The 25,964-nt window shown below is 40.1% G+C and overlaps 1 protein-coding gene across 1 annotated transcript in view; it reads left to right on the top strand.

Annotated features, from left to right (window-relative positions):
- Positions 1–25,964, top strand: part of LOC135109045 (uncharacterized) — a 73,092-nt gene that overhangs the window by 32,925 nt on the left and 14,203 nt on the right. Inside the window, exon 7 of the mRNA XM_064020034.1 lies at positions 1,647–1,952. Within this exon, the coding sequence (XP_063876104.1) occupies positions 1,647–1,952 (306 nt within the window). The remainder of the gene's footprint in view (positions 1–1,646; positions 1,953–25,964) is intronic.

Genomic DNA, 25,964 nt, shown 5'->3' with positions numbered 1-25,964 from the left:
ATATATATATATATATATATATATATATATATATATATATATATATATATATATATATATATATATATATATATATATATATATATATATATATATATATATATATATATATATATATATATATATATATATACGGTAATTATTATTATTTTTGTTATTATTGTTATTGTTGTCGTTGTCGTTGTTGTTGTTGTTATTGAGCATCATCATCCCATCATTTTTTTCATTGGTAAAAGTTTTGATGATAATTTTATGCATTATTATTATTATCGTGACTATCATTTATTTTTATTTTTATTGTTGTTATTATTAATGGTAGTAGTATTTTTATTATCATTATAGCTTTATTACATATATTATCATTATCTTTAACATGTATTTTGATTTCCTAATGTTTTCATCATTGCTACTTTCAATATTATTATTATTATTATTATTATTATCATTATTATTATTATGATCATTAATAATATTGTTGTTTTTACCCTTATTATTATTATTATCGTAACATTATTACTGTTGTTGTAATTGTTTTTTATTGTTATTTTCTTAGTTTTATTTTTCTTATTATCATTACCACCACTCTGTTCTGTCCTTCCTTATCCTCACCATCATTTTATTATCATCATCATCATCTTATTATCATTATTATTACTATTATTATTATTATTTTTTTTTTATTCTTGATATTGTTGGTTGAGTTTCTTATAATACTTGTCATCAAAATTTTTTGATTTTCCTTTTCATCATTTTATAATTATTATTATTAGTAGTAGTATTAGTATTAGTATTAGTAGTAGTTGTGGTAGTAGTAGTAGTAGTAGTGATAATAGTAGTAGTAGTATTAATTGTCAACACTTCTTTTCATTATTATTATCAGTTATTATTATTATTATTATTATTATTATTGTTATTATTATTATTATTATTATTATTATTATTATCATTTTTCCTTTATTGTCATAATTTTTGGTATTATTATTATTTATGATCATTATGGTTTTTGTTGACATCAGTTTTGTTACTATTTTTTTTTTTTTTTGTCCTTTACCTTCATCATTATATCACAGTTCTTTTCTTCTTCTTCTTCTTCTTCTTATTATTATTATTATTATTACTACTACTACTATCATAATTATAATTAGTTATCATTTTTTTTTTCTCTCTCTCTTGATCATTCATGTAGTTATGATGAAGGTAATGGTTGTGGTAGTGATGGTGGTGGTGGTGGTGGTGGTAACAGTGGCGGTTATTTTACAGTAGAAGTGGTGGTGGTGGTTGTGATAGTAGTGTTCATTTAATAGTAATAATATAGGTGGTGGTGATGGTGGTGGTAGTGATAATTTTATAGTAGTAGTTGTGGTAATGGTTGTAGTGGTGGTGGTGGTGGTGATAGTGGTGGTCATTTAATAGTAATGGTATTGGTGGTGGTGATGATTTAAAAGTAATAGTATTAGTGGTGGTGGTGGTAATGGTAGTGGTATTGGTGGTGCTGGTGATAATGATTTAATAGTAATGGTATTGGTGGTGGTGTTGGTGGCGGTGGTAGTCATTTTATAGTAGTAGTGGTGGTAATGGTAGTGATAGTGGTGGTGGTGGTGGTAGTGACACAAGTGGGCAGCAACAGTGTCTGTTTGTCATCACAGAGGGAGTGGCGGGGCGAGCATGAAGACCACCACAACACAGTCTTGTCCATGCTGGTGGAGGGCAACAAGGTAGCCATGGCCAACATCCCCGAGGTTTGTGATGGTCACGCGCTGAGCCAGGATGGCCTGACGCCTCTCCACGCCGCGGCGCTGTGCGGGGCTCCCAGTGATGCTGTGGAGGCTTTGCTGCGACGCGGCGTGAGCCCTCATGTGACCACCCCTGACAACATGACCCCCGCTGACCTGGCACGGCAGCAAGGCCAAGACTCAGTGATTAAGGGACTACAGCGCCACCACTGTGTACAGGTGTGTGTGTGTGTGTGTGTGTGTGTGTGTTTGTGTGAATTGGATTTATAATTGAAATGAAATGAATTTATTGAGTAAGGTCAGACTTTCTATAAAGTATGGAGCACAGCTCTCCAGCAAAAGAATACAGACACTATAGATTATATACAGAATGTGCGTAATATTACATAAGAAAAGACAAATACATACAAATGAAATACGCTGTAAGCAATGGCAAAAAATTAATATAAAAAAATGTGTATGCATATATAATGATACTGTCACTAATTAAGAAATTAAAAAAAAAAAACTATTGAGGTGTTTTGCACACTGTTTATCCTCAAAAACAAAGATAATTTCTTTATCACATTTGAACTTATACTTTGCATGAACAAAACATATTTGAATTGTGTTGGCCTATTTATGTAATTTGCTATATACATATTACCTAACCTAACAATTTCCATATCAGTACATTCAAAAAGAACATGAAATTCTTCTCCTTCTACCTCAGCATTACACATGTTACATACCCTATCTTCTCTACTGACACCTTGATACCTACCAACATTTACAGGAAGTTTATTATTACAACTTCTAAATTTAGTCACTAATAATCTGTCACCCTTTCTTAACTGTTCTAAATACTGTTCTCTGCCAAAATCTGTCTTAAACACCCTATAACTGCTACTTAATGATTTTGTTTCTAAATTATGATGCCAAGTTACAAGCCACTGATCTTTCAATCTCTATTCCATAGCTTTCTTCACCCATCTTGAATTAGGAACATCTTGCAACACAACATACCAGACATTCCACAGTCATTACAAATATTCTTTATACAAGTTTACCATGGAGAAGTATGAAGCCCTAACCTATCCAGCTGCAATAGACATTGGTACATTAAATAACACAGTTTAGTATTTTTACCTGAAATTACCCTAGACCAATAACCTATCATTTTTTTTTTCTTTATATAAATATCAAGTGGAAATACACCCGGTTCACCATACACCATGTCATTACAAGTATTCTCATGAACACCCAAAACCTGTTTTAAAAATTTCATGTACATATACTCTAACTCCCTAGCAATATGGTAACCCAAAATTTCAGCTGCACAAGTCAATATAGGTAACACCGTGGTGGTAAATAATTTGAGTTGTATATCCACTGGCAAGTCAAACTTCCTACACTTACTTATTAATGAGTACATTGCTCTTGTGGCTGTCTCCTTTAGCTTCAAGTCACCTTTGTGAAACCTCCCATTATAATTTAATAACACTCCAAGATACTTATACTCTGTCACTACTTCAATGTTTTCACCACCAAATTCAAGTTCATAGTTAAATTTTGTCTTCCCCTGCTAAACACTACTACTTTTGTTTTGTTACAATTTAGCTTCAATTTCCATTCATTACAATATAAATTCAGAGCAACTAGTGCCTGCTTCATTCCATCCTCACTGTCACACAAAATAATTGTATCATCTGCTTACATAATAACAAATAGTTTAAGATACATGTTTAAGAAATTGTCACTAAAATTTACATAACTGCAATTATATTCAATTAATTTACTTTCAATATCATTCACATAAAAAGCAAAAAGCACCGGTGATAAATTTTCCCCCTGTTTTACCGCTTCATTGCAAACAAAGGTGTCTGAAATCTCCTAGTTAAGCATGACACATGATCTGATATTATTGTACATATTTCTGATTACATTTAGAATTTTCCCTTGCATCTCTTCCTTCACAAGTTTACACCATAAACCTTCACGCTGTACCATATCAAAGGCTTTCTTGTAATCAACAAATAAACAAAATAGCTTTCTCTTCTTCCACTTAAATAAATCAATGACACATTTGTAGAAAAAAAATATATGATCCAGAGTGGAATATCTGTGTCTGAAGCCTGTTTGTGTTTCATTAATGGTAGATAAGGTGTTTGAATAATCATTAAGTCTTTCATTAAGTATGGAGGTGAACAGCTTCCCCATGCAGCTAAGTAAGGTGATGCCCCTGTAATTACTAACATCCTGGATGTCTCCCTTGTTTTTATAGAGTGGCAGTATTGTACCCACCAACCATTCAGCTGGCATGACACCAGTATCAAGTACTTTTAATATATTAATTTAATATCATATCAGATGCTGGGGATTTGTTGTTTTTTAACTTCTTAATATTTCTAACTACCTCTCCTTCACTTATAGGATCATTAAGTACTGATAAAATTTCAGCATCCGCACGGTCTTCATCATTTGTAATATTCACATCACTATTGTCAGAATTTTCATCACCCGCTAGCTGCTTAAAATGCTCATAGAATTCATTTAGTGTTATGGGGATCTGATAAGTTCTTTTCTGACTATTTAAAATTTTCCAATATGCTTTAGGGTCATCACTCTTATATTTTCTAAGTTTCTTTATTAAGTTATCCCTCTCCTTATTCTTCACTCTTTTTAGATTTGCTTTATTTTTCCTGCTTTTCTCAATCATGTTGTTAAAATTTTCACTATGCAAATGAAACCTCTGTCTAGCTTTGTGGTATTCCTTTCTAGATGGCCAGCACTCTTTATCATATCCCACTGAGGTGGCATTATTTGACTTTTTCATGAATGATTTTTTCTTATATGGTGGGAAAGTTGCAAGTGCCGCCTCAATCAGTATTTGTTTTAAATCTAGATTAACAGCATCCATGGGTAACTCATCCACTTTTGCAATCAGTTCATTTATCTTAGTTTCATCAATATTACTCACACATAAAAATTGTTTTTCAACATTCCATTTACTTGGCCTTACACCTGATTGTCTTGATTCCTTTGCCTCTCGGTTTACAACAGGCACCGTACTTTGTATCTCACATTTGATCCTTGCATGTAGTCCACAGTGTACATCAGACCACAAAGGTTCATAATCTAATACTTTAAGAACTACAACATATTTCATAATCACTGGTGATCCTAAAAAGTAGTCAATAGTTGTATTGTTTGCCAATGCTGCAGTCCTCCCCTAACCTTCCATTGAATATATAAACTTGATCATTCTTACAAACATCCAACAACTTTTTCCCATATGAATTCCCATCTGGGGTTAAGTCCTGATTTGCTCTAGTCTCAGTTATTCCAAAATTAGTTAAACTTACAGACACAGGGTCCTCAGCAGCCTCAGAAGGAACATCAGACATAGTGAGAGTGTGAGCATTAAAATCACCACAAAGCACATGCAATGCACATAATCATCACATGAGTAAGTAAGCAAAAAATCATCCAGCTTGTCATAGTGCTCTTCATTACCACATCTAGAGTATGAGGGGGGAATGTAAACACAGCTTATTACCAGTTCCCTACCAAAATTTACACTACTTCTATCAACTTTAACTGAAAGTAAAGAATCATAAGTGTTACTAATATGCCTCCACTTAAAACTAGCATTTTTCTTGATGGCCATGAGTAAACCCCCAGATTTAAACCTGCTTAATTTGCTTCTGTCCTTAAAGACAATGTCAAAGCCAATATTTTCCTTATTGTTTTTTTTACATTAATTACATCAGTATCATCACACTTAGTTTCACATCAACAAATCACATCATAATCTTTAATAAAGTTGACAAAACCCATAGATAAAAACTTTGACTTGATACCACAGACATTAAGAGATGACACATTAATATAATCCAGGGGAGGAACAAACTTAACAGAGTTAATATTACTTACACTAACACTATTATCATGCCCAAGTATGTGCTGTGCCCCAGCAGGGCCATCCTAGGCCCTTGTTAAGTGATCTAGATTTAACCTTTTCCAATCAGGAGCAGATATAACAACCTTTTCTAAGTCATCAGGACAGTTTATAACTACAGGTCTACCCCCACTGTGCAACTATACAAGAATGCTCCCCTCCCTTGTGGACACATTTTTCACTGTTTCTTGCCCTTTAACCATATTCAACATTTTAACCCTTAAGGAGGTCATGTCATCATTTATATACACTTTTCTTTGCCTACCTTTCAGTTTTTTTTTTTTTTTTCTTATTTTGCATATTTTGCATTTCTTTTCTTTTGGTGGCAAGACCTCACAATCACTGGGCTACCTCCTTCCCTGGGCCTCCGCAAATGGTGAACAACAGAAATGTCATCCTGCTCAATTTTCACTCCAATAGTATCAGCATGTTCTATAACTTTAGCTTCCAGCACCTCCTCACTTTCGTCCTCTTCTTCCTCTCATCCAGAAATACGTAAGTTCTCCCTTCGGGAGTACTGCTCCATCTTGTCGTGTTCATACTTGAGCAGGAGGCAATTCCTCAGCATTACTGCGATCTTGTTTGCTAATTTATCCCTGAATTCCTTGAAAGCAGTAGATACAGCCGTAGACACAGCGACCGAAATTATGCTGCCAGGCTGGACAGCATAACAACTGCATCCTTAATCGTCTTACTTACACTTCTGCTTTCCCTTCCATCAATGCTGCTGGTTATATTAGCAAGCTCGTTTTCTACCCTTGTCTTCACTAATTCTTCAGGTTCAGACCCAATGAAGTGTGCCATTGTTGTGTGGAGTTCAACAATAGAATTTCTTTACATGCATAGGTCAGTGAGGGTGGTACAGTATATACGTGGCAACACCACAACACCTTGTTTACCTTCTGTGGCTCACACAACAGTACAGGGAAGACTTGATAGTACCTTCAGTACTGGCAGTAGAAATGTTACTCAGGCCCTGTGGCACGTCACATCAGTAGTCAGGTACTCAGAAGTTCATTTGAAAGCAGTAGTAGCTCCCAGGTTAGGGTCGTATCGGAGAAACTCCCTCAAAATATAGAGCTGTGTGTGTGTGTGTGTGTGTGTGTGTGTGTGAGCTTATTACATTTATCATTTTTCTAACATTAACCAAAATGAATGTGATGCAAAATGTTTTTGTTTACAACATTTTGCATCCTTTACCAAGATGTATTTCTTTCTTCACATTTGTGTTTGTAAATTCATGTTAAACAAATTAAGTATTGCTTAATTTCAAGAGGTGCTTATAGATATTAATGAGGTGGTAAGCCTGCAGGTAATGGTTATGCTATAAGCTTGGTAACCCGTTTTGTTGAGTGAGCTGTGATGCAGTGCAAATATTTCAGCAGTTGGTGTGCACACTTCTCAAAGAGAGGGCAAAAATATTGAACGTGGCGGACACGTGACTGTCATGAAGGAAACAACACAGGTGGCTAGCTGAACACTAACTCACTAATTCAGAACACAAACTGTATTTCATCCTGTACTAGCTGCAAGCCAACAGGAAAGCATCAGACAGCATCTCTAGGCTGCACGAGTGCACGGGGACCGTGCTGGTTGCAAGGAAGCAGGGTGAAGCACCAGACCTCTCATTCCTCGGTATTTTTTCAAGCTGTCTTCTTCGGCGACAATTCGTTCCCTGTGAAGGCAGCTTGTTGAAACATTCGGGGAATGAAACACCTCTATCATCACCCTGCTCTTTCTCTCCCCCACAATCCCTATCCAGTGCTGCTTTTCACAGGAAAATAACAAACAGATAAATAAAAAGAATTAATAATAATAATAATGATAATAATAATAATAATAATAATAATAATAATAATAATAATAATAATAATAATAATGATAACTTAAGGGTTTTGGTTCAAATGGCTCTCAAATACCTCTCGTGTAGCTAAGGGCACCCTTGGTTCACCGAGGGCATCAGCAGGGCCAAGGGGATGATTGTGGTTCCCCTGAATCTCCACAGAGCAAGCAAATTCATTCCTCAGCTTGTCATTGGGCCTACTGTGGACAGTCCTCATGGTCACGTCCGTGGACACCCTGCGGCTGTCAGGTGAACACCAGTAATGCTTTGCGTTGGTGTAGCCAGTGCAAAATGCATGCCTGACTGCCCAGCTGCTCAGTTTAAGCAGCACCTCGCTAGCACGGGCAGTGTTGCAGTCTGGTGGTAGACTGATAAGTGTTCTTGAAAGCAATCACAGGTGTCACAAAATCAGTCTTGTATTTACACTGAGTGCACCAGATCCTACTTGAAGGCAAGCACTCATCAAAAATGTAAACATGCAATTCACAGGGAGACCAGCAAACAAAAGTGCACAACTCACATCATCCCAACACTTGAAAAAATGAGCACGATGTGATTCTTTAAACGATCGGCTGTTTAGTCCTGCTCCTGAAGACAAGTCTTGAGCCACGTGCTGACTAGCGGCAGCGTGGAGGGGCTGGGAGGTGAACGCGACGTGTTCCCCGAGCCGAGCTCTGCTAAAGGCCCCAAGAGACTCTCTGAAGGGTTTTAACCTAAGCTAACCTAGCCTACCCTAAGCCACCTATCCTAAGCAGGCATAACCTAACCTAACCAACCCGTGCCTGAGGAGGATAAATTGCTACAGTACAACCAAACCGCAAACTACAAAACTGTGATGTCCGTTATTGATTGTTTATGTTATGGACGATTTTGAGCACAAAACACACTTCACTCTGCAGCCTCTTCTTCTCTCGTCCCCCGGTGACCTTGGGGACTCGTTGGGAAGAGGGGTTTGTGGGCGGGGAACGCGGAAGTGCTCGTTCTTTGTACTTGAATGGAGACGAGAGCTTAAAATAAGGCAATCCTAACCTGACCTGATCTGACCTGACCTGACCTATCCTAACATAACCTGATCTAACCTAACCTAACCACTTTCCACTTCCTGGCCAACCCCTTAGCCATGAACACAAGTGCATGGTTTGCCTGCTTCAGACTCTTGCCACGGTCTCCAAAATCCTTCGTACCAATGATGGAATCGGAGGTCGGGTAAAAATGGAGAGATTCTCTGACGGTCACTGCATCAAATGCATGCCAGAGTCTCTTCCTTCGACGTGGTGTCTGCTCTTCCTCAGGACTGTGAGATTGTTTGCTCCAGCCTGCTTGGATGGAAGTTTGCCTTAGCCAAAGGTGAAGATTGGAACTGCTGGGGAGTGAAAAAGTAGAGCTTTAAAACCTACACGCCTTAGGACTATGGTAACGCAAGGCCAGAGCAAACCTCCTCCCTTGTCCCCCATATCTTCTGCCCTTCTTATTTCCTAAGCCATTAATTACCTGTCCTCTGATAAACTCCTGCACTTCAGGGCTTGCATATGGAGAAATGGAGTTTTCAGCTGCTGTGGACTCTTCAGGGTCTGCTACCTCAATCCCTTCGCTTGTTTTCTGAGCTCGCTGATGATGTTCTGCGGCAGCCTGATTTTTCTACACCCTGAAAACATTTCATAACTATTTCAGCTGTTTTGTTGATAATTATCTTAACTTCAAAAACTCCAATTTGTCTTTCATATACCAGATTCACATTTGTAGCTGCCTCTGCAAAGTGGTGTTTTCACACAAAACAAAACAAAAAGTTATAACAACGGTTCAAAGACAAACGCGAACTGACGCGGAAAACTCGATAAAGTATACAATTATAGCACTCACAACATTGTGAAGCAAATAACAGCAGTCACCAGGCTTGGGGCGAGGCTGTGGTGGTGTCTGGACTGCTCCCCCAAGCTGCTGCTCAGTGATAGGGCACTGTGCGGGCACCTGACGAGGGACGCCACCTGCCGGACAGGCAATGCGTCAGTCACGGTGGCTTTCGAGTGTGTACATTCACACGGTGTACACTTGCCTCGGGAGAGCCCACACTGTCATCTGACTGTTGAGGGCTTTATGAGAGACCACAGTTTTCATCTAGCCTGGCTAGTTGCAGCTGCAAGTAATGGCTCAACACTGCCTCAAACTACCAGGTCTTTTGTCTCTGGCAACAGAAGCCTGCATTCCAATCACTAGCACATGTACATGGGTGTGGCAGACACATAAATTGGTGGTGTGTGCACCATCTGCAGGCAAAGTGTCTCATGGAGGCGACACCAGTATCACCATTTGTAGGAGCAGGACAAACCATGATTTACTTCATGAAAATAAAACACTGAAATGTAATGACAACACAAATTCAAAAGAAACTCTACTGTTATCCATATAGTAATAAGCAAGAGTTACTCAAACAGACATACTGCATTAAACAATAAATGAAAATATATATCAAGGTATTCAGCATGAATGAGCCTTTTTCACACAAACAGCTACACACACACACACACACACACACACACCGTGTGGCGCACGCCTTGAGCAGATGTGTTGTGAGAGGGCTCCAGAAGAAATACAGCTTTGCCAGATAGAAGTTGCAATAAACACAAACTCCAGGGCCTAAGGCATGGAGCTATGCTACATGTACTGTACCGCCCTGTATTCGGAAAAAAAAATAAAATAAAATAAAAAATAAACAAGAGAAATGACAGAGGGTGGTGGTGCCAGAGCGACAGGTGGAACAGCTGATGAGCGTAAACAAATGGCCGGAGACGAAGACGAAGACGGAATGCAGAGTTGGTCAGAAGAAGTACGTAATAGTCCATGTATGAAGGACTTCCAAGGCTTTAGACCAGAAGAAACAGAAATGCCAAGAACGACCGTGTTTAGAAAGTGTCTGATGCTCGAGAACACTGTGCATGAATTGACGGTTAGGGTAGTTTCTCTAGAAAGAGAAAATTGAGATTTAAGGAAAAGCTGTGGCAGTTATGCGGAGAAAGTTAAGGTCTGTGTTAGGACAGTAAGTGTAAATACACAAACCATCAATGAAATTAATAAAAGGCAACAGGATTGGACAAAAAAAAAACAGGAAGAGGAGAAGGTGAATATGAAACATTATGGAAATGCAGTTGAAGGAAGAGATGGAAAATTCTGTGGTGAAAGTAATCAAGCAAAAGGAGAAGTTAGTTAGAGACACAGTAGTAAAAAAAAAAAAAAAAGTGTGGGGTAGTGTTTGATGTCAAGGATGAAGTGAAACCTATCAAATATGAAAGAGAGAAATTTGATAGAGTCAGTCAAGAAAGTGATTAGTCAAACTGTTGAGGAAAGTGACAGCACAGTGGAGAGACTGAAGAAGTGACAAGGATTAGCAAATATGTGCAAGGAGGTAACAGGCCAATCAAAGTTAGGTTTGGGTCCCAAATTGCAGCCGAAACAGTTATGTCAAGTGCCTGGAAGCTGTCAAAAAAAAAAGACGACTTTAAACAAATATAGATAAGAAGAGACTTAAGTGAAGAGGAAAGAAAGAAAATGAACGATATGTTGAATCAGGCAAATGCAAAAAGTGGGGAAGGAACCGAAGAAGAGAAAAAGAAATTCTACTGGAAAGCAGTAGACATGAAACTAAAGAAGTGGTTTGTAGGAAACAGGGAGAGGCATTGAAAGAGCTAAAGGTGGCAAACACCAATGTCAATGGCATATTATCAACATGAAAAGAGTTAAATGGTTTCCTAAGAGAAAATAAGCCTGATACTAAGGGAGTTACTGAATATAAATTAAGTGATGAAGTTACTGCAGTTAATATTGATGAAGTACAACATGTGCGTGAAGAATAGAAAAAATAAACAGGGTGGTGGAGTAAGGATGCTGACAAGGAAAGAGCTACAAGTGAAAGAAGTGTTCCTTGGAGAAAGACACGAGGAAATGATTGAAGTGAAGGTGAAACGGGCAGTAAATGGTCTAAGGACCTTTGTTGTGGTATATGTCCCACCTAAGACAAGCTCATGGGATTTAGATGAATATAATACTCTACTGAAAGACACAAGAGATTGTTTGGACAGAATAATGAGTAAGAATGACAGGCTAGTACTGCTGGAAGATTCGAACAGCAACGATGTTTGTTGGGAAGATTTAACAACCACGGGAGGGATCACGTCACGGGGATGCAGACTCTTGACACTGGCAAAGAAAAACACACTTGCCCACTGGGTTAGAGAAAATACAAGATACAGAGAAAATGAAGAACCACCAAGACTAGATTTAGTGTTTACAAAAGAACCAGAAATTGTTGATAATATGGAATACAAACGTCCAGCAGGAAAAGTGACCACGAGGTAACAGAACTAAACTTTAAAGAATTTAAAGAAGAATTAAGGAGAAGAAACCACAGGATTGGAAGATTCAGTCATAAGAAAGGAAAATTTGATCAGTGAGGAATGAGGAGGTGAGACAGAAGGTACATTGTATTGGAACCCCTGTGGGTTTGAGACACTTGGTGGAGGCGAGTGGAGAAAGGTATTTTTTGGGGATTCAGAGAAGAGAAAGCAAATGTGAGGAGGACAACCAGCGTAGAGAGAGAAATAAGGTGCATAAAGGAACTGATCTCTAGCATTCTGGAAAAGCAGGACAAGAAATGGTGAAGAAATGTTGTGGTTAGCTATGGTGAATACAATGGACCAATGGGTGGAAGAATTTACAAGATACAGAGGGGAAGAGGAACCATCTATGCCAGACCTGGGGTTTACATAAAAACCAGAGCCCAATTAAACACTTAGGCCCAATGGGAAAAAGTGACAATGGATGAGAGACTACTTAAAGGATAGAGAAATGAAAACTGTGATCAGGGACACCTGTTCAAAATGGAGTAATGTAACAAGCGGAGTACTACAGGGGTCAGTGTTAGCACCCGTTATGTTCCAAATATGCATCAGTGATATGCAGGAATGTTTGACCAGTTATTTTAATCTGCTTGCTGGTGACACAAAATTGTTAAGAGTAACAAAGAGCCATGCTGATTGTATGGAGCTGCAAAGAGATATTGACAAGACTTATGGGTGGAGCAAGAAGTGGAAATTGGAACTGAATGCTAACAAATGCCATATGAAGGAACTGGGAAAGTAAAAAAAAAGACCTGCATGGGACTATAAAATGGGGAGGAAATAATAATGAAGAGCAACAAGGAGGAGAAAGACCTAGGAGTGGTTATTCAAGATACCCTGACCCATGAACAGCGTACAAGTGAGATACCTGGCCTGACGTACAGGATGTTAACAAATGTTAGGGTGGCATTTCATTACATGGACAAGACTAGGATGAAAAAAATTATAGCCACTATGCTACGTCCCAGGCTGGAACGTGCAGCAGTGGTGTGTTCTCCGCATATGAAGAAGGACACGAAGAAGTTGGAAATAATTCAGCGGGCAGCTACAAGGATGGTACCGGAGCTGAAAGAAAAGACCTAACGTACAGAGAAAGGTTCAAAGAAATGTGACTGCCAACTTTGCAAGTTAGAAGAGAAAGAGGAGATCTAACAACTATGTATAAAACAGTTAACCGCACTGAGAAGATAGACACGCAGGACCTGGCGGTCCTGAAAGAAGACGAAGCTGGACGGACGAGAGGGCACTCAAAGAAGAACAGGAAGAGTCAGTGTTTGAGGGACATCAAGAAGTACAGTTTTCCACACAGGAATGTGGATATCTGGAACAGCAGAAATGAAGAGGTTGTTACAATACCAAACGTGGATAAGTTTAAGGAAATGCTGGATAAATATAGATATGGAGATAGGACACTACGAGCCCTGCTGGAACACACACACAAGACAGGTGAAAAATGAATGTAAGAAGGAATATGGCATACACTAAGACATTACCTTGTGCGGCGTCCCGGCTAACATGTGGTGGAAGGTCCGGGATGATCGTGTCATCAGTCGTTTTCGGCCGTCCAAAACTTGTCCCGTAAACATCTGCACAAATAACCAGGTAGTAAACATCACATAGTGGTATTGCAAACATTTTGTTATTTTAGCATCCTACAATAATAACTTGATATAATACAATTAATTTCTCCCCATAATGTGGAAGCTGTACTTGTGAAGTTTCCGTGAGCACTCGGGCATCAGTCCTGGACGCTTCATGTTCTACTGGGGACAAAATTAAAATATGAACCTTAGAAAAGAAAAAAAAAAAAAGGAGTATAAAATAAATAACTGCCTGTACTAATATAACATGTAAATATGCAGCAAGGGAAATGTGGGATGAGATGTTCCAAGTTATTTGATGTTTACAGTATGTGCTCACAATTCTGTTTGCACTGTTCATTTGAAGGAAAACAATTATTAAACAGCTATTTATGGGAAGGAATATGGCACACACTAAGAAGTAATAAACAATTAAGGTGTGTGTATATACACATCTATGCACCTTCAAGTGTCCCACTGCTGTGACCACCGTGGCTATCGTGTACAGGACTGCCACCTCAAGGACTGCCATCTATGCACCTTCAAGTGTCCCACTGCCGTGACCACCGTGGCTGTCCTGTACAGGACTGCCACCTCAAGGACTGCTACCTATGCACCTTCAAGTGTCCCACTGCCGTGACCACTGTGGCTGTCGTGTACAGGACTGCCACCTCAAGGACTGCCATCTATGCACCTTCAAGTGTCCCACTGCCGTGACCACCGTGGCTGTCGTGTACAGGACTGCCACCTCAAGGACTGCCATCTCAGCAAATTCCAATGCACTGAGAATGACACGCTGAAGAAACAAAAAAATTGAGTAAATAAACAACAACAATAACAAAGCTGTACAACACAAGCTGTGTTGTATAGTTCCATACTTTACCTAAACCGTGAGGCAATGTTAAATTGTAGCCAACATTTGATATACATTATTTTACAAATCACAACCTCCGACCACCATGCCGTGCTTCACAGTGCCTCAGGAAAGCACCGTCACCAGCGCGCATCCAGACAGTAATGACGGTTGGGTACAACAGTACTCGCCGCATTAAGTCAGCAGCTCTCAAGATAATTCCAGTACATTTTAATACAACTATGAGTACTGCCAAAATTTCTCATTATACAATGTAAACACTGCATTTTAAAACATGTATATTATCCGGGACAAAAAACTCAACTACTGAAAATAGCCTCTCGTCACGTACGGGACGGCATTACTGAGAAGACGACCCTTGCTCCCAAGGAAACAAGGAGGAAACGGTCATCACAGACCACCTGGGTGTGTTTCTGGCGTGCTACATTCAGGCTTTTCACCCACCAGAACCGTCTTAAAATGTAGTGGAGATGTAATAACCAGAAAGTGATAATAAATACATACCTACACTCAATATCTGTGCACCACACAACTCGACATAAAATCATCAAAGAATGAGAGGTGAAAATACTGAAAGAGTTTAGATCCCAAACTTGTACGTGCAGTTCTGTCTTTAGAGATATTGCTGCATTTTGCTGTTTTTCCACATGAATTTCTTTCTTAGAAACCAATAACCTTGCAAAGAGATATTTGTACAAGCAATCTACTGCAACACTATGGCCAGGAAACTACACCTGCTTATGAAAATGTGCACCTGGTCTTCAGGTGAATCCTGTACAACATTTATTATAAACACACACTCTGCATGCACACATCTTTTGTCACATCCTGCCAGGAATTTCCTGCCACACAGTCACCCATCAACCCATTACGTGAAGAAACAATCCAAAGTAAATTTCCTGCTTCTCTACAAACTCCATATGGTGGACAAAACTTTTTTTTTTCCTGTTAAGTTCTGATGTGATTTTTAAAAATCCTCATTCACTTCCTGTCACAAATCATTCAGTTTTCATTTTTACCGCCTGTCCACCATAAGGAACAGTAATCTATGACATAAATTAATTGCAAATTAGTGAAAAAGCATCAAAACTTGGCATAAAAAACAGTTTTGTCCCTGTAAATACTCATCTACACTGTGCAGTTCACAGTTTACACCAGGTGCTCACAATAGCACTCCTGATAAAAAAAAAAAAAAAAAAAAAAAAAAAACAATAAAAAAAAAAAGTTCACTGGCAGCATTAATATAAGTTTCTGATGACATCATGGGGTTCCTAATCTAACCTGACTTAAACAATCCAAACCTCACCAACTTTCACACCTAACCTGACTTAACCTAAACAACCTAACCTAACCTTCCTAACTAACCTAACCTAACTCACCCAAACAACACCTAACCAATCTTCCTAACTTGACTTAACCAAACTAAACCCAGCCAACCATCCTAACTAATCTAACCTAACTTTGCCAAACCAAACCTAACCAACCTAACCTAACCTAACCAAACCTAGCTTACCTACCAAAGTAACTTAACCAAACTTGACCAACCTAACTTAACCAAACCAAACTTAGCCTGCCTACCTAACTAACCTAACTTTCTAACTAACCTAATCTTAACACATCGGAAAGAAAGCCAATAAATGTTCAGAAATCGTTGCTGGCGTCAGTATGTCACACACACACACACACACACACACACACACACACACACACACACACGCATATGGACTTCATAATACTCAGCACGAGGAGCTCCAGCCAGTGCTATGCGTCATGGAAGCTGAAGTGAGGATGTATAGGTTGTGTCTGATTCAACAAGTGCACATAGCACTCTTAAAATGACAACTGCATCCTTGAAGTGCATTGAGTAAACATTTATTTATGTACCCCTGTAGTGCTGGGAAATTAATTATGTATATTTCTATTTTTTTCCTAGGCTAAGGCCCATGTAATGTGCGGGGGTGACCAGAATCTCAGTACCATGTGACTAACCCCTCCCCTTCCCCTCCTCTCCTCAGTGTCCTTTTGTCCTTGCTTTCCCCCCCCCCCCCTCTCAGCGTCACTGTGTTGACCACTTCTATAACAAAATTTACCCCGTGAATAAACGTAATTTCTCCTGCTTGGCCAGGTTATAGAGGCGAATTTTTCACCTAATCCCAGAGAATGGGGAGCCCTTAATACGATAAAATTAATTCTATAATGGTAAGGTCTTAAACCAGCCCAAACAAATCCCAGATAATTACGCCGCGCCAATGAGGTTGACGAATCTGATAAGTCTTCTTTGCTTCGCTGCCTTGTCACCCCTGTTGCTACGCAAGCCGGGAAGAGATACCAGACTTTGACTAATTCCCCAATTGATTTCAAAAGTCCATTGAATTAAACTTCTTAAAGTAACAACTATAAAGTAAACAGTAACTTAATTATTCATATTTTTCATCCCTGAACTCACAACCTAGTCGCCCCCCCCCCACTAAAAACAAAATTATAACTTAATAAATTTCCCCATTGGAAACCTTTATCCTTAGTTTCCCGCCGATTCCCTCACAAGCAAAGCCAGTCTCTCTCGGATTCTCCTCAGGTGAGCATGCAGTCTGATAGTCTCCCCCTCCATTCCTGTAATATTAAGTAAGTGTTTATTTAACAATAATTTTACTAAAGCCAGTCTCTCTCGGATTCTCCTCAGACCCTCTTGGATTCCCCTCAGATATTCCTGTTGATAAACTATTTCTGAGTGGATAGATATTCGCATTTTTTCGTTTTTTTTTTTGTTGGTTTTCTCCACGGGACTAGTGAAACCACCTGGTTCGAGATCACCGTGTGAGACTGTCCTCAGGTATATACATACTTTTTGGATATATATTTGTTATTTATTTATTTATTCTCTAGTCTCCCCCACAACTCTGTAGTCGCGAAAATATCTCCATCGTAGTTTTTATGTAATTGAAGAATACGCTACCATTTATTTTTTATTTCTGAATTATGTAACTGAAGAGTACGCTACCATTTATTTTGTATTTCTGAATTCCTTTCTTTTTATTATTATTATTCGGTTTATTCCATTATCAATTAAAAATCTATAAAAGTGTCAATATTTGTATTTCTTTTAATCCAGTGATAGGATTTGTAATTATCGTGTGCCACAAGGGAACATCACACTCCTTAGAGGGCACTAAACCCCTTCATCTCTTATTTGCTACTATACTCACCTCTTGGCATCCTTAGGAAATAAATGTAGGTTTTTGAGACCATTCTTGTCCCTCTCCTCACACACACACACACACACACACACAGAGCAGGAATCTTGATCTTGATGGTACAGGTGGCACAGGATCACTCCTGAGCCAGGCCTTTGGATCGGCAACTCCTGTAGAAAGGGGAAAAAAAAAAGAGAAACGAACAGCATCCTCTATCCTAATTGTTCATACACCTGGCACGCCACATTCTCTCCAGAAACTCTTTCACCGCCTCAATCATCCTTTCATTGGCCTCTCTACACAGTCCCAGCAACAACACCATCCACTCTTTTCCCGTCTTCTCCACTCTTTCATTCCTATCATGCCCTAACTCAGTCAGTATCACTTGCATCATCTCATTCCTGTCTCTGGCATACTTCACACACTCCAGCACCACATGTTCCACCGTCTCATCCTCTCCCATGTCACACATCTGGCACACTTTGCTGCGGGACTCAGACCACCTGTAACTCCTTGCATTCACATCCATACACTGTGCCCTCGCTCGGAAGAGAAGATCATCGCCCAGGCTTCCATCATACCACCTTTCATACCTCGGGGCCTCTTTCTCCTTGTACCATTCCAGGGTCTTCTTTCTTTCCATCTCATTCTTCCATTCATTCAGTCCCACACATTTCACTTCTTTGTCTATCTCATTCTTCCATTTTCTCACATCCCATTCGGCTCCCACTCTGCCTCCTCTTGTTACCACCCATTCACGCTCATTTTGATTCCTACCAGCCATTCTTATCGCTCACACAACTTGCAATCCATTCCTGTCTGTCATTCTCATGCATCTCTTCCTCCATTTGCTTCCACTTTCATTCCACAGGTACACCTTCCTTGCTATTCTTGCATCATCCATTCTCTCAAGCCTAATCTTGTACCTAAGTGTGGCTTTTGTCAGTCTTTCTCTGAAGGTGCTCCATCCCATGTCACCTCTCAAGGCTTCAACTGCTGTGCACCTCGGTGCACTCAGTGCCATCCTTGCTACTCTATTCTGGCCCACTTCTAACTTATCAATTTCACTTTCATTCCATGCAATCACATCCATACCATACATTATACATGGCACAGCCACACTCTTCCACACTTCTCTCAACACATCATACTTACTTGCTCTCATCCTTGCCGCGCTTCCCAATCGACCTACCCACTGGTTTAGCATACTTATCTTTTCATTCTTTGCCTTTGCACACCCACTAGGACTCATCCACATCCCTAAGTACTTGTATTCTTGCACCTGTTTCAACTCATTCTCTCCAAGTCTCCATACCACATTACTTTCATCCTCTGACCTATTCACAATCATTACTTTGCTTTTCTCACTGCTAAACCTTACTCCAAAGTCTTTACCATAGCCATCCACTACATCCAACAAACTTTGAAGCTCATCTGCCGATTCACTCATAACAACTACATCATCTGCATAAAGGAGCACACATACTTTATCATTCCCCACACTTACCCCTACATTCATTCTTCTCATCCTGGCTGCTAGCTCCTCTGTATACAGGCTAAAAAGGGTTGGTGACAATATACAGCCCTGCCTAACTCCTCTCTCACTCTTCACCCAGTCTGTTTCTATGTCTCCTAGCCTGTATCTAGCTCTTGTGTCCACATACATACTTTGCACTATGTTAACTATGTTTGCACTCAATCCAATCTTTTCTAAGACTCTACCTAACATTTCTCTGTTCACTCTATCATAAGCTTTCTCTATATCCAAAAAACCTAGGTACAATTTACCCCCATCCTTCTTTTTCTTCTCAATCATTTCATTCACCACAAACATATTGTCCTCACCTCTCCTGTCCCTACGAAAACCATTTTGTTCTTCACCCAGCACTCCAGCTCTCTCAATCCATTTACACAGTCTCTCATTCAACACTGCACTGAAAACTTTACCTATTGTATTCACTAATGCAATTGGCCTGTAGTTCTTCAGCTCATTCTTACTCTTAAATCCTCCCTTATGCAACAAACACACTCGGCTCTCATTCCACTTTCTTGGCACTCTCTTCATCCCACACTCGGTTGAATAACTCAGTCATTCTGTCTATCACTACCTCCCCACCATTCTTATAGAACTCATAGGGTATATCATCTGGACCTGCTGCCTTGCCATTCTTCTGCCTTCTCACACACCTCTCCACTTCATCCCTACTGATTCTTTCATCCAGTTCATCTGCATTCTTCCTTTCCAGTGTTACACATTCTTGTAACGGTGTCACATAATTAATAATAATGTGTATTGTATTTATAATGCCTTGCTTGATTAGCAATATAAGTGTATGTATACATATATGCATAAGTGCAAATAGTGGGTGTTGGCGCATAAGGGTGGGGCGGATATGATCACGCCACCCTACGTCACACACACACCATAGAACTTTCCATACTCCTTTTATTGCCATCGATAAGTAATCGGTAGCACCTACATTACAGTATCTAAGTATTCTCCATAGTTAATCTCTCCCTAATGTATTTTGGCATGTATTACTCTTAGCTATAAGTAGCTTTTCCCTTGCCATATTTATGTAATTAGAGAGTAATAATTATGAATATATTCATGTACTGTGAGTGCGGTCAACCCGCCCCTATTTCTACTGTCAGCACTTTTTGAAGGCGCTAAGCGTCCCTTGTGCCGGCTCCGGAGTCTCTTGCCAGGGTGTAACGCTGTACCACGCAGAGGACATCCGTTGTCCCGTACGCGCCACACCCTTCTCCAGAACTCTGTACATATATCTAAATATACCTATTTTTATACGTTCACCTTTGACATTCACCTGAAAACCACAGAAACTCATCAAGAGTGACTTTACCTATTATATAAAGGTAAGAAACTAATGAACAGTGTCCAGTGGTAATTGATAATTCAAAACCACACCGGAACATTTGGTGGCAGCTTAATGAGATACGAATAACTAACTCCAGTGCCAAGAGCAACAACAATAAACAGTGGTTGAAAGTGAAGTGGTGAACGGACACAGTGAACGGAGAAAACGGCAAACAGTGGCAGGGTAGTGAGGAGAGCAGAGGAGCGAGCCGGCGTTGTTTACAGAACTTACGCTGACACACCAAAACACTCGCACCAAGCCAAGAGCGACGCACCTAACGGTCTCGCCTTACTCACCCAGCCTGCCACTCCCAAGACTCACTTCTCTTTGTTGTTAAAGGAGGAGACTTAAAAGACTCGAGGAGAAACCTAACAATTCTTTGGTTTCCCCTCGGTCTAATTATTCGTCGTAGATTCTCGGCGAGAACATCATCGGCGCAGACATTCTCGGCGCAGACCAACACATCTTCCACCTGCAGGAATCCTGCAGGATTCTACAAGAACACTACTATCCTAAGAGGAGCTTCCCAAGACGGAAGGAGTCTTCCTAAGAAGATATATATATACTCGTATATATATATTTTTTTTAAGTGTGAATTTCTCCGGCTACAGTCGTGAGTACAGACACTTAGTGGTACACCACACCAATATTAAATAAAACACTTGTGGTAACGCAAACACTGTTAGGGTTCATGTATAACTTACCAATTTCACAGTGATGTTACTTATGTGGAAATTAAAATAATTTAGTTTGCCTCTTAAACACCGTTTTCTTTTTCTGCTGGACGGAGCGCTCGCTCTCGTTTTCTTTTAAGTGTTCAGGGATAACTAGGATAATTCCATTTCTGTCCCTAAACCTTCAATTCTGTTAAAATTTTCACACTTCTCAAAATACTAACCATTCATCCTTTAAGAGTGGAAACGCCTTTGGACGATGGAAACGTAATTTAAGTGTGTAATTAATACCTAATTAAGATAGTAATAATACTACATTTATGGCTAAAGCTGAGAAGTTAGCTGAAATCTATGAACTGGAGTGTCATTTCCAAGCGGATAATAGTGACACTAGATCATCAGAAGCACTATCAACGGAACTAAAAGCCACTACAGTGGAAAATACCGTGCCTCATGAGGACGGAAACGTGTTGATTACAAGATCAGGGAATAAATACCCATCATTATCAGCAGCAACCATGGCTAATCCTAATGCTTCTGCTTCAGCCTCTACTGGCTCTCCTCATGCCTTGCATGCATCTACTACACTTAAGGTACTTCCTATTCCTGAAACAATATCAGCATTTCGCGGAGAAAACCCGCAAGAAAGGGCTCATGATTTCATCCGTTTGTGTGAGGATGTTATGACAAGAGCAAATACTATCACCGATGAAGACAAGATCTCTTTCGTCAGATCTAAATTGGCTGGAGAAGCAGCACACATGATGAATACCAGCGCTTTTAGTCCGCTTGAAATAGGGACTAGTTATGCAAATTTCAAGAAAAATTTCTTGAACATTTTTGGGGGTAAGAGTCAAACTGACCTCATGGTACTAGCCTCCAAGGTGGGTCTTAGATTTGCAGCTGAAATTAACTCTCTTCACGAAATGAAAGCTTTAATTCCTACACATCAGTTCGTAACGGACTTCATGGATGTCTTACGACTTAACAACTGGTTCCAAGGAAACAGTATGACAGAAACAGATTTCAGAAGACTTCTGGAATTCATCTTTTACATATCATTGGTGAATGGGGAAGTGAAGAAAACCGCAAGTCATTTTCGCTTTAAACCGGGAGACACAGTAGCTGACCTTGCAGTCCTGATTCGGGAGAAAAGAGGGCTATCTGGTGCCTCTCCGGAAACTCAAACCTCATTGGTTGCTCCACTCATGGATGACGACCAATCTCAACCTTGTGCAGCAGCCATGGCGAGGCCTGGAAATGTCTGTTCGTACTGCCATAAAATAGGTCATGTTGAAAAAAGATGTTATAAGAAACAAAAGGACCAGAAATTGGCAGCAAATAAATCCGACTTGGAGAACAAAACAAAAGGGGGTAATCTCTCTGTTAGACCAAAACCAGGTGCATCGCCCCACGTGAAAACTGGTAGGACAAGATCCTATAGGGACGTCGCTACCCAATACTGCCTCATACATGGCCAGTGTAAACACTCATCAGAGCAATGTAAAGATATAATCAATATGAGAATTGAAAAACAGGCCAGAGCTAACCTGAACAGTACAAGGCAGTCGGGGGAAGACCAGCGCACAGTAGTAAACAAACCCGACTAAAACATCTAAATGCGCAAGACGCTGAGGCAGCAGATTCTTCTGACTTGTCAGTGCATTCAACCATAAATGCTGCCAACAACCAAACAAACATAATGGCATTACCAACTAGGGTAGGTAAGCATCGCTTATCTTTGGCTGTAGACACTGGAGCCACAGTAAACGTGATCTCTGAAGAATCTTACAAGATTCTGAAACGGAATTCACGCAGTGGTAAATGGATACTCCGTCCAAGTGACTTGAATCTTTCTGGTGTCACAGGGTCAGCCCTGAAAATCTTAGGAAAAATTTCCTTACCAATAAGTCTATCTAAGCATACTCAGCTTATTCAAACTGATTTCTATGTAGTCAGTAACTTTAAACTTCCTTCTGACGGCTTATTAGGGCTAAGAGCCATGAAGTCTCACCAGATAGTAATCTATCCAAAGCAAAATACAGTCATGTACTGCGGACGACATCTGGAAGGGATGAAACATCCTGCACCTTTGGTTTCCAGGCAACCCAGAAACGGTTCTTTATCACGGAAGGGACAAAGATCCAATGGGGAGCCTCAAACGATTCCATCTGTCCGGTCTCCTACGAGAGATAAGGATATAACAGAAGCATGGAGGGAAGCAAAAGCAATTGTCAATGCCAGTTATGACATTCCTGCTCGTGTGGCAAAACGGATTACAATTCGTGTTCCAGAAGCTCCTGTAGGCAGTGACATCTGTCTTGAAGGTATAGGTAATGTTAGGCGATTGGCTGTTGAATCGACTCTTTCCACAATTAGAAAGGGTCATGTCACTGATGCTTTGGTAGTGAACACTACTGGAAGTTCTGTAAGGATCAAACAAGGTCTTTTCCTTGGAAAGTGCCTGGTTTATGACAAGAAAGTGGTACCAGAACCCAGTATTCTGCCTGGAGCCTGCGTCTCTTCGGTGAGTCAGTCTGCTGTTGACACCGAGCTGGGGCAGGCGCCAACCCTATGTTCGTTTGTCAATGTTGTGGACTACCCCGAAATGAGGCCCGCGCTCTTGGACTTATTGGGGAAGTATCGCAATGTCCTGGCACTACCTGGAGAATCCTTAGGTGTGACCGATCGAGCGGAACACCACATTAGGTTAAAACCAAACACTAAGCCAGTATATATACCAGCTTATCGTCTTCCTCATAGTCAGAGGACGACTGTAGATGACATGATTCATGACATGATTGACAAGGGAGTGATTCAAGAATCGTGCTCTCCTTGGAATTCACCAATCTTTTTGGTTCCCAAGAAAGATAAATCTTTCAGGCCGGTAATCGACTTCCGGTGGGTTAATGATGTCACAGTGGATGATCATTATCCTTTACCTGTCCTGAGCGACCTTCTAATGTCCTTAGGTCGTGGAAACAAAATTTTCACTAGTTTAGACCTGTTGTCAGGATACTGGTAGGTTCCCTTAGCCCCCACTTCACGGGAAATAACGGCGTTCAGTACGCCTAGTGGCCATTACGAATGGTTACGCATGCCTTTTGGATTAAAATCCGCTCCTTTAACATTCCAGAGAATGATTAACAGTATTTTCACGGGTTTACTTGGCAAAACCGTGTTTGCATACCTGGATGATATAATCATCGCTAGTAAGGATCAAGAATCCCATCTGGAGAGTTTAAAATTAGTCCTCCAGAAGCTTGAAGAAGCTGGACTTAAAGCAAAGCTTTCTAAATGTGAATTTCTAAAAGCCAAAATAAAATTCCTTGGCCATGTAGTCGATGGTGAAGGAATCCACACGGTGGATGAAAAGGTCATAGCTGTACAGAAGTTTCCTCAACCTAAATCGGTGGAGAATGTCAGATCTTTCCTAGGTCTTGCGGGATATTACCGTCCTTTCATCAAGAATTTTGCGGCAATTGCATCCCCACTTACTAAACTCCTTAAAAAGGATGTTGCTTTCCATTGGGAGGCTGCTCATGAACAAAGTTTCAATGAATTAAAATCACTATTAACAAATGCACCTGTACTTGCTTTCCCAGAGCATTCAGAGCCGTTCATTATTTGCACGGATGCTTCTTCTCTAGGACTGGGAGCAGTACTGATGCAGACAGATGCCAGAGGCAAAAACTATGTAATAGCATATGCAAGTCGTGTGCTTAACCCAGCAGAGTCTAATTACTCTGTCACTCATCAAGAAACACTTGCTGTAGTTTGGGCTTTAAAACATTTTAAGGACATTATCCTTGGATATCCAATTACAGTCTACACGGATCATGCACCCGTAATTGAACTTTTCAAAGGGAAAAATTTAACTGGACGAGTGGCAAGATGGTACTGTACCATGCAGGAATTTGCTCCAGTAGTCAAGTACTTGCCAGGTCGTGCTAATGTAGTAGCCGACGCACTTTCACGAAATGTGCCTGTGGGAGCTGTCAGTGACTCGATCCCTGTAAATAACTTCACCTTGAAGGAATTAAGTAAAGCACAGCGAGAGCATGAAATATGGTCTAAGGTCATACATGCTCTGGAGTCAGGCGAAGAAGATAATCTTCCACGTCTACATATACCATTCTCTCAATTTTTCATGTCACCAGACAATGTTCTGTGTCGACATAATCCCCAAATGGGAGAGTCTAGTAAACAACACATCATTCCTGAGAGTTTAGTCCATGTCATACTTATCTTAGTGCACGACATGCCAAGTGCAGGACATCCAGGAAGAGAGCGAACTCTACAAGCAGCGCGTAAAAGCTATTATTGGCCTACCATGCGCACTGACATAGAAGATTATGTTGCCAGGTGTATATCATGTGCAAAGCACAAGGGTGCGGTAAAAGGACCAGCCCCAATACTGGAATATCCACTACCTGAGCGACCTTGGGACATTGTCTCCATTGATCTTCTTCAATTACCCAAAAGTCAAAATGGCTCGCAGTATCTACTTGTGTGTGTAGACCATTTTTCAAGGTTCGTGGTTCTCTCACCTTTAAAGGAAAAATCTGCTAAATATGTAGCGCATGCGCTAGTAACTAAGTTGTTTTGTCCATACTCAGCACCACGAGTGTTGTTAAGTGATAATGGATCTGAATTTCGCAATGAAATCCTACAAGGTATATGTACACAGTACAACATTAAACACACCTACACTGTGGCTTACCATCCTTCTTCAAACGGACTAGTAGAAAGAGCAAACAGGAAAATCCTGGAGGTTCTTCGTCCAGTTGTAAACAGTCTCCATGATGACTGGGAGGACTGGTTACCACACGTTGGTGCCTGCATTAACAGTTCAATGT

This window comes from Scylla paramamosain, chromosome 18, assembly GCF_035594125.1.
Source record: "Scylla paramamosain isolate STU-SP2022 chromosome 18, ASM3559412v1, whole genome shotgun sequence".
NCBI classification, from domain to species: Eukaryota; Metazoa; Arthropoda; class Malacostraca; order Decapoda; family Portunidae; genus Scylla; species Scylla paramamosain.
Note: the sequence above shows the minus strand (reverse complement) of the source record. Positions and strands in the feature narration are given on the sequence as shown.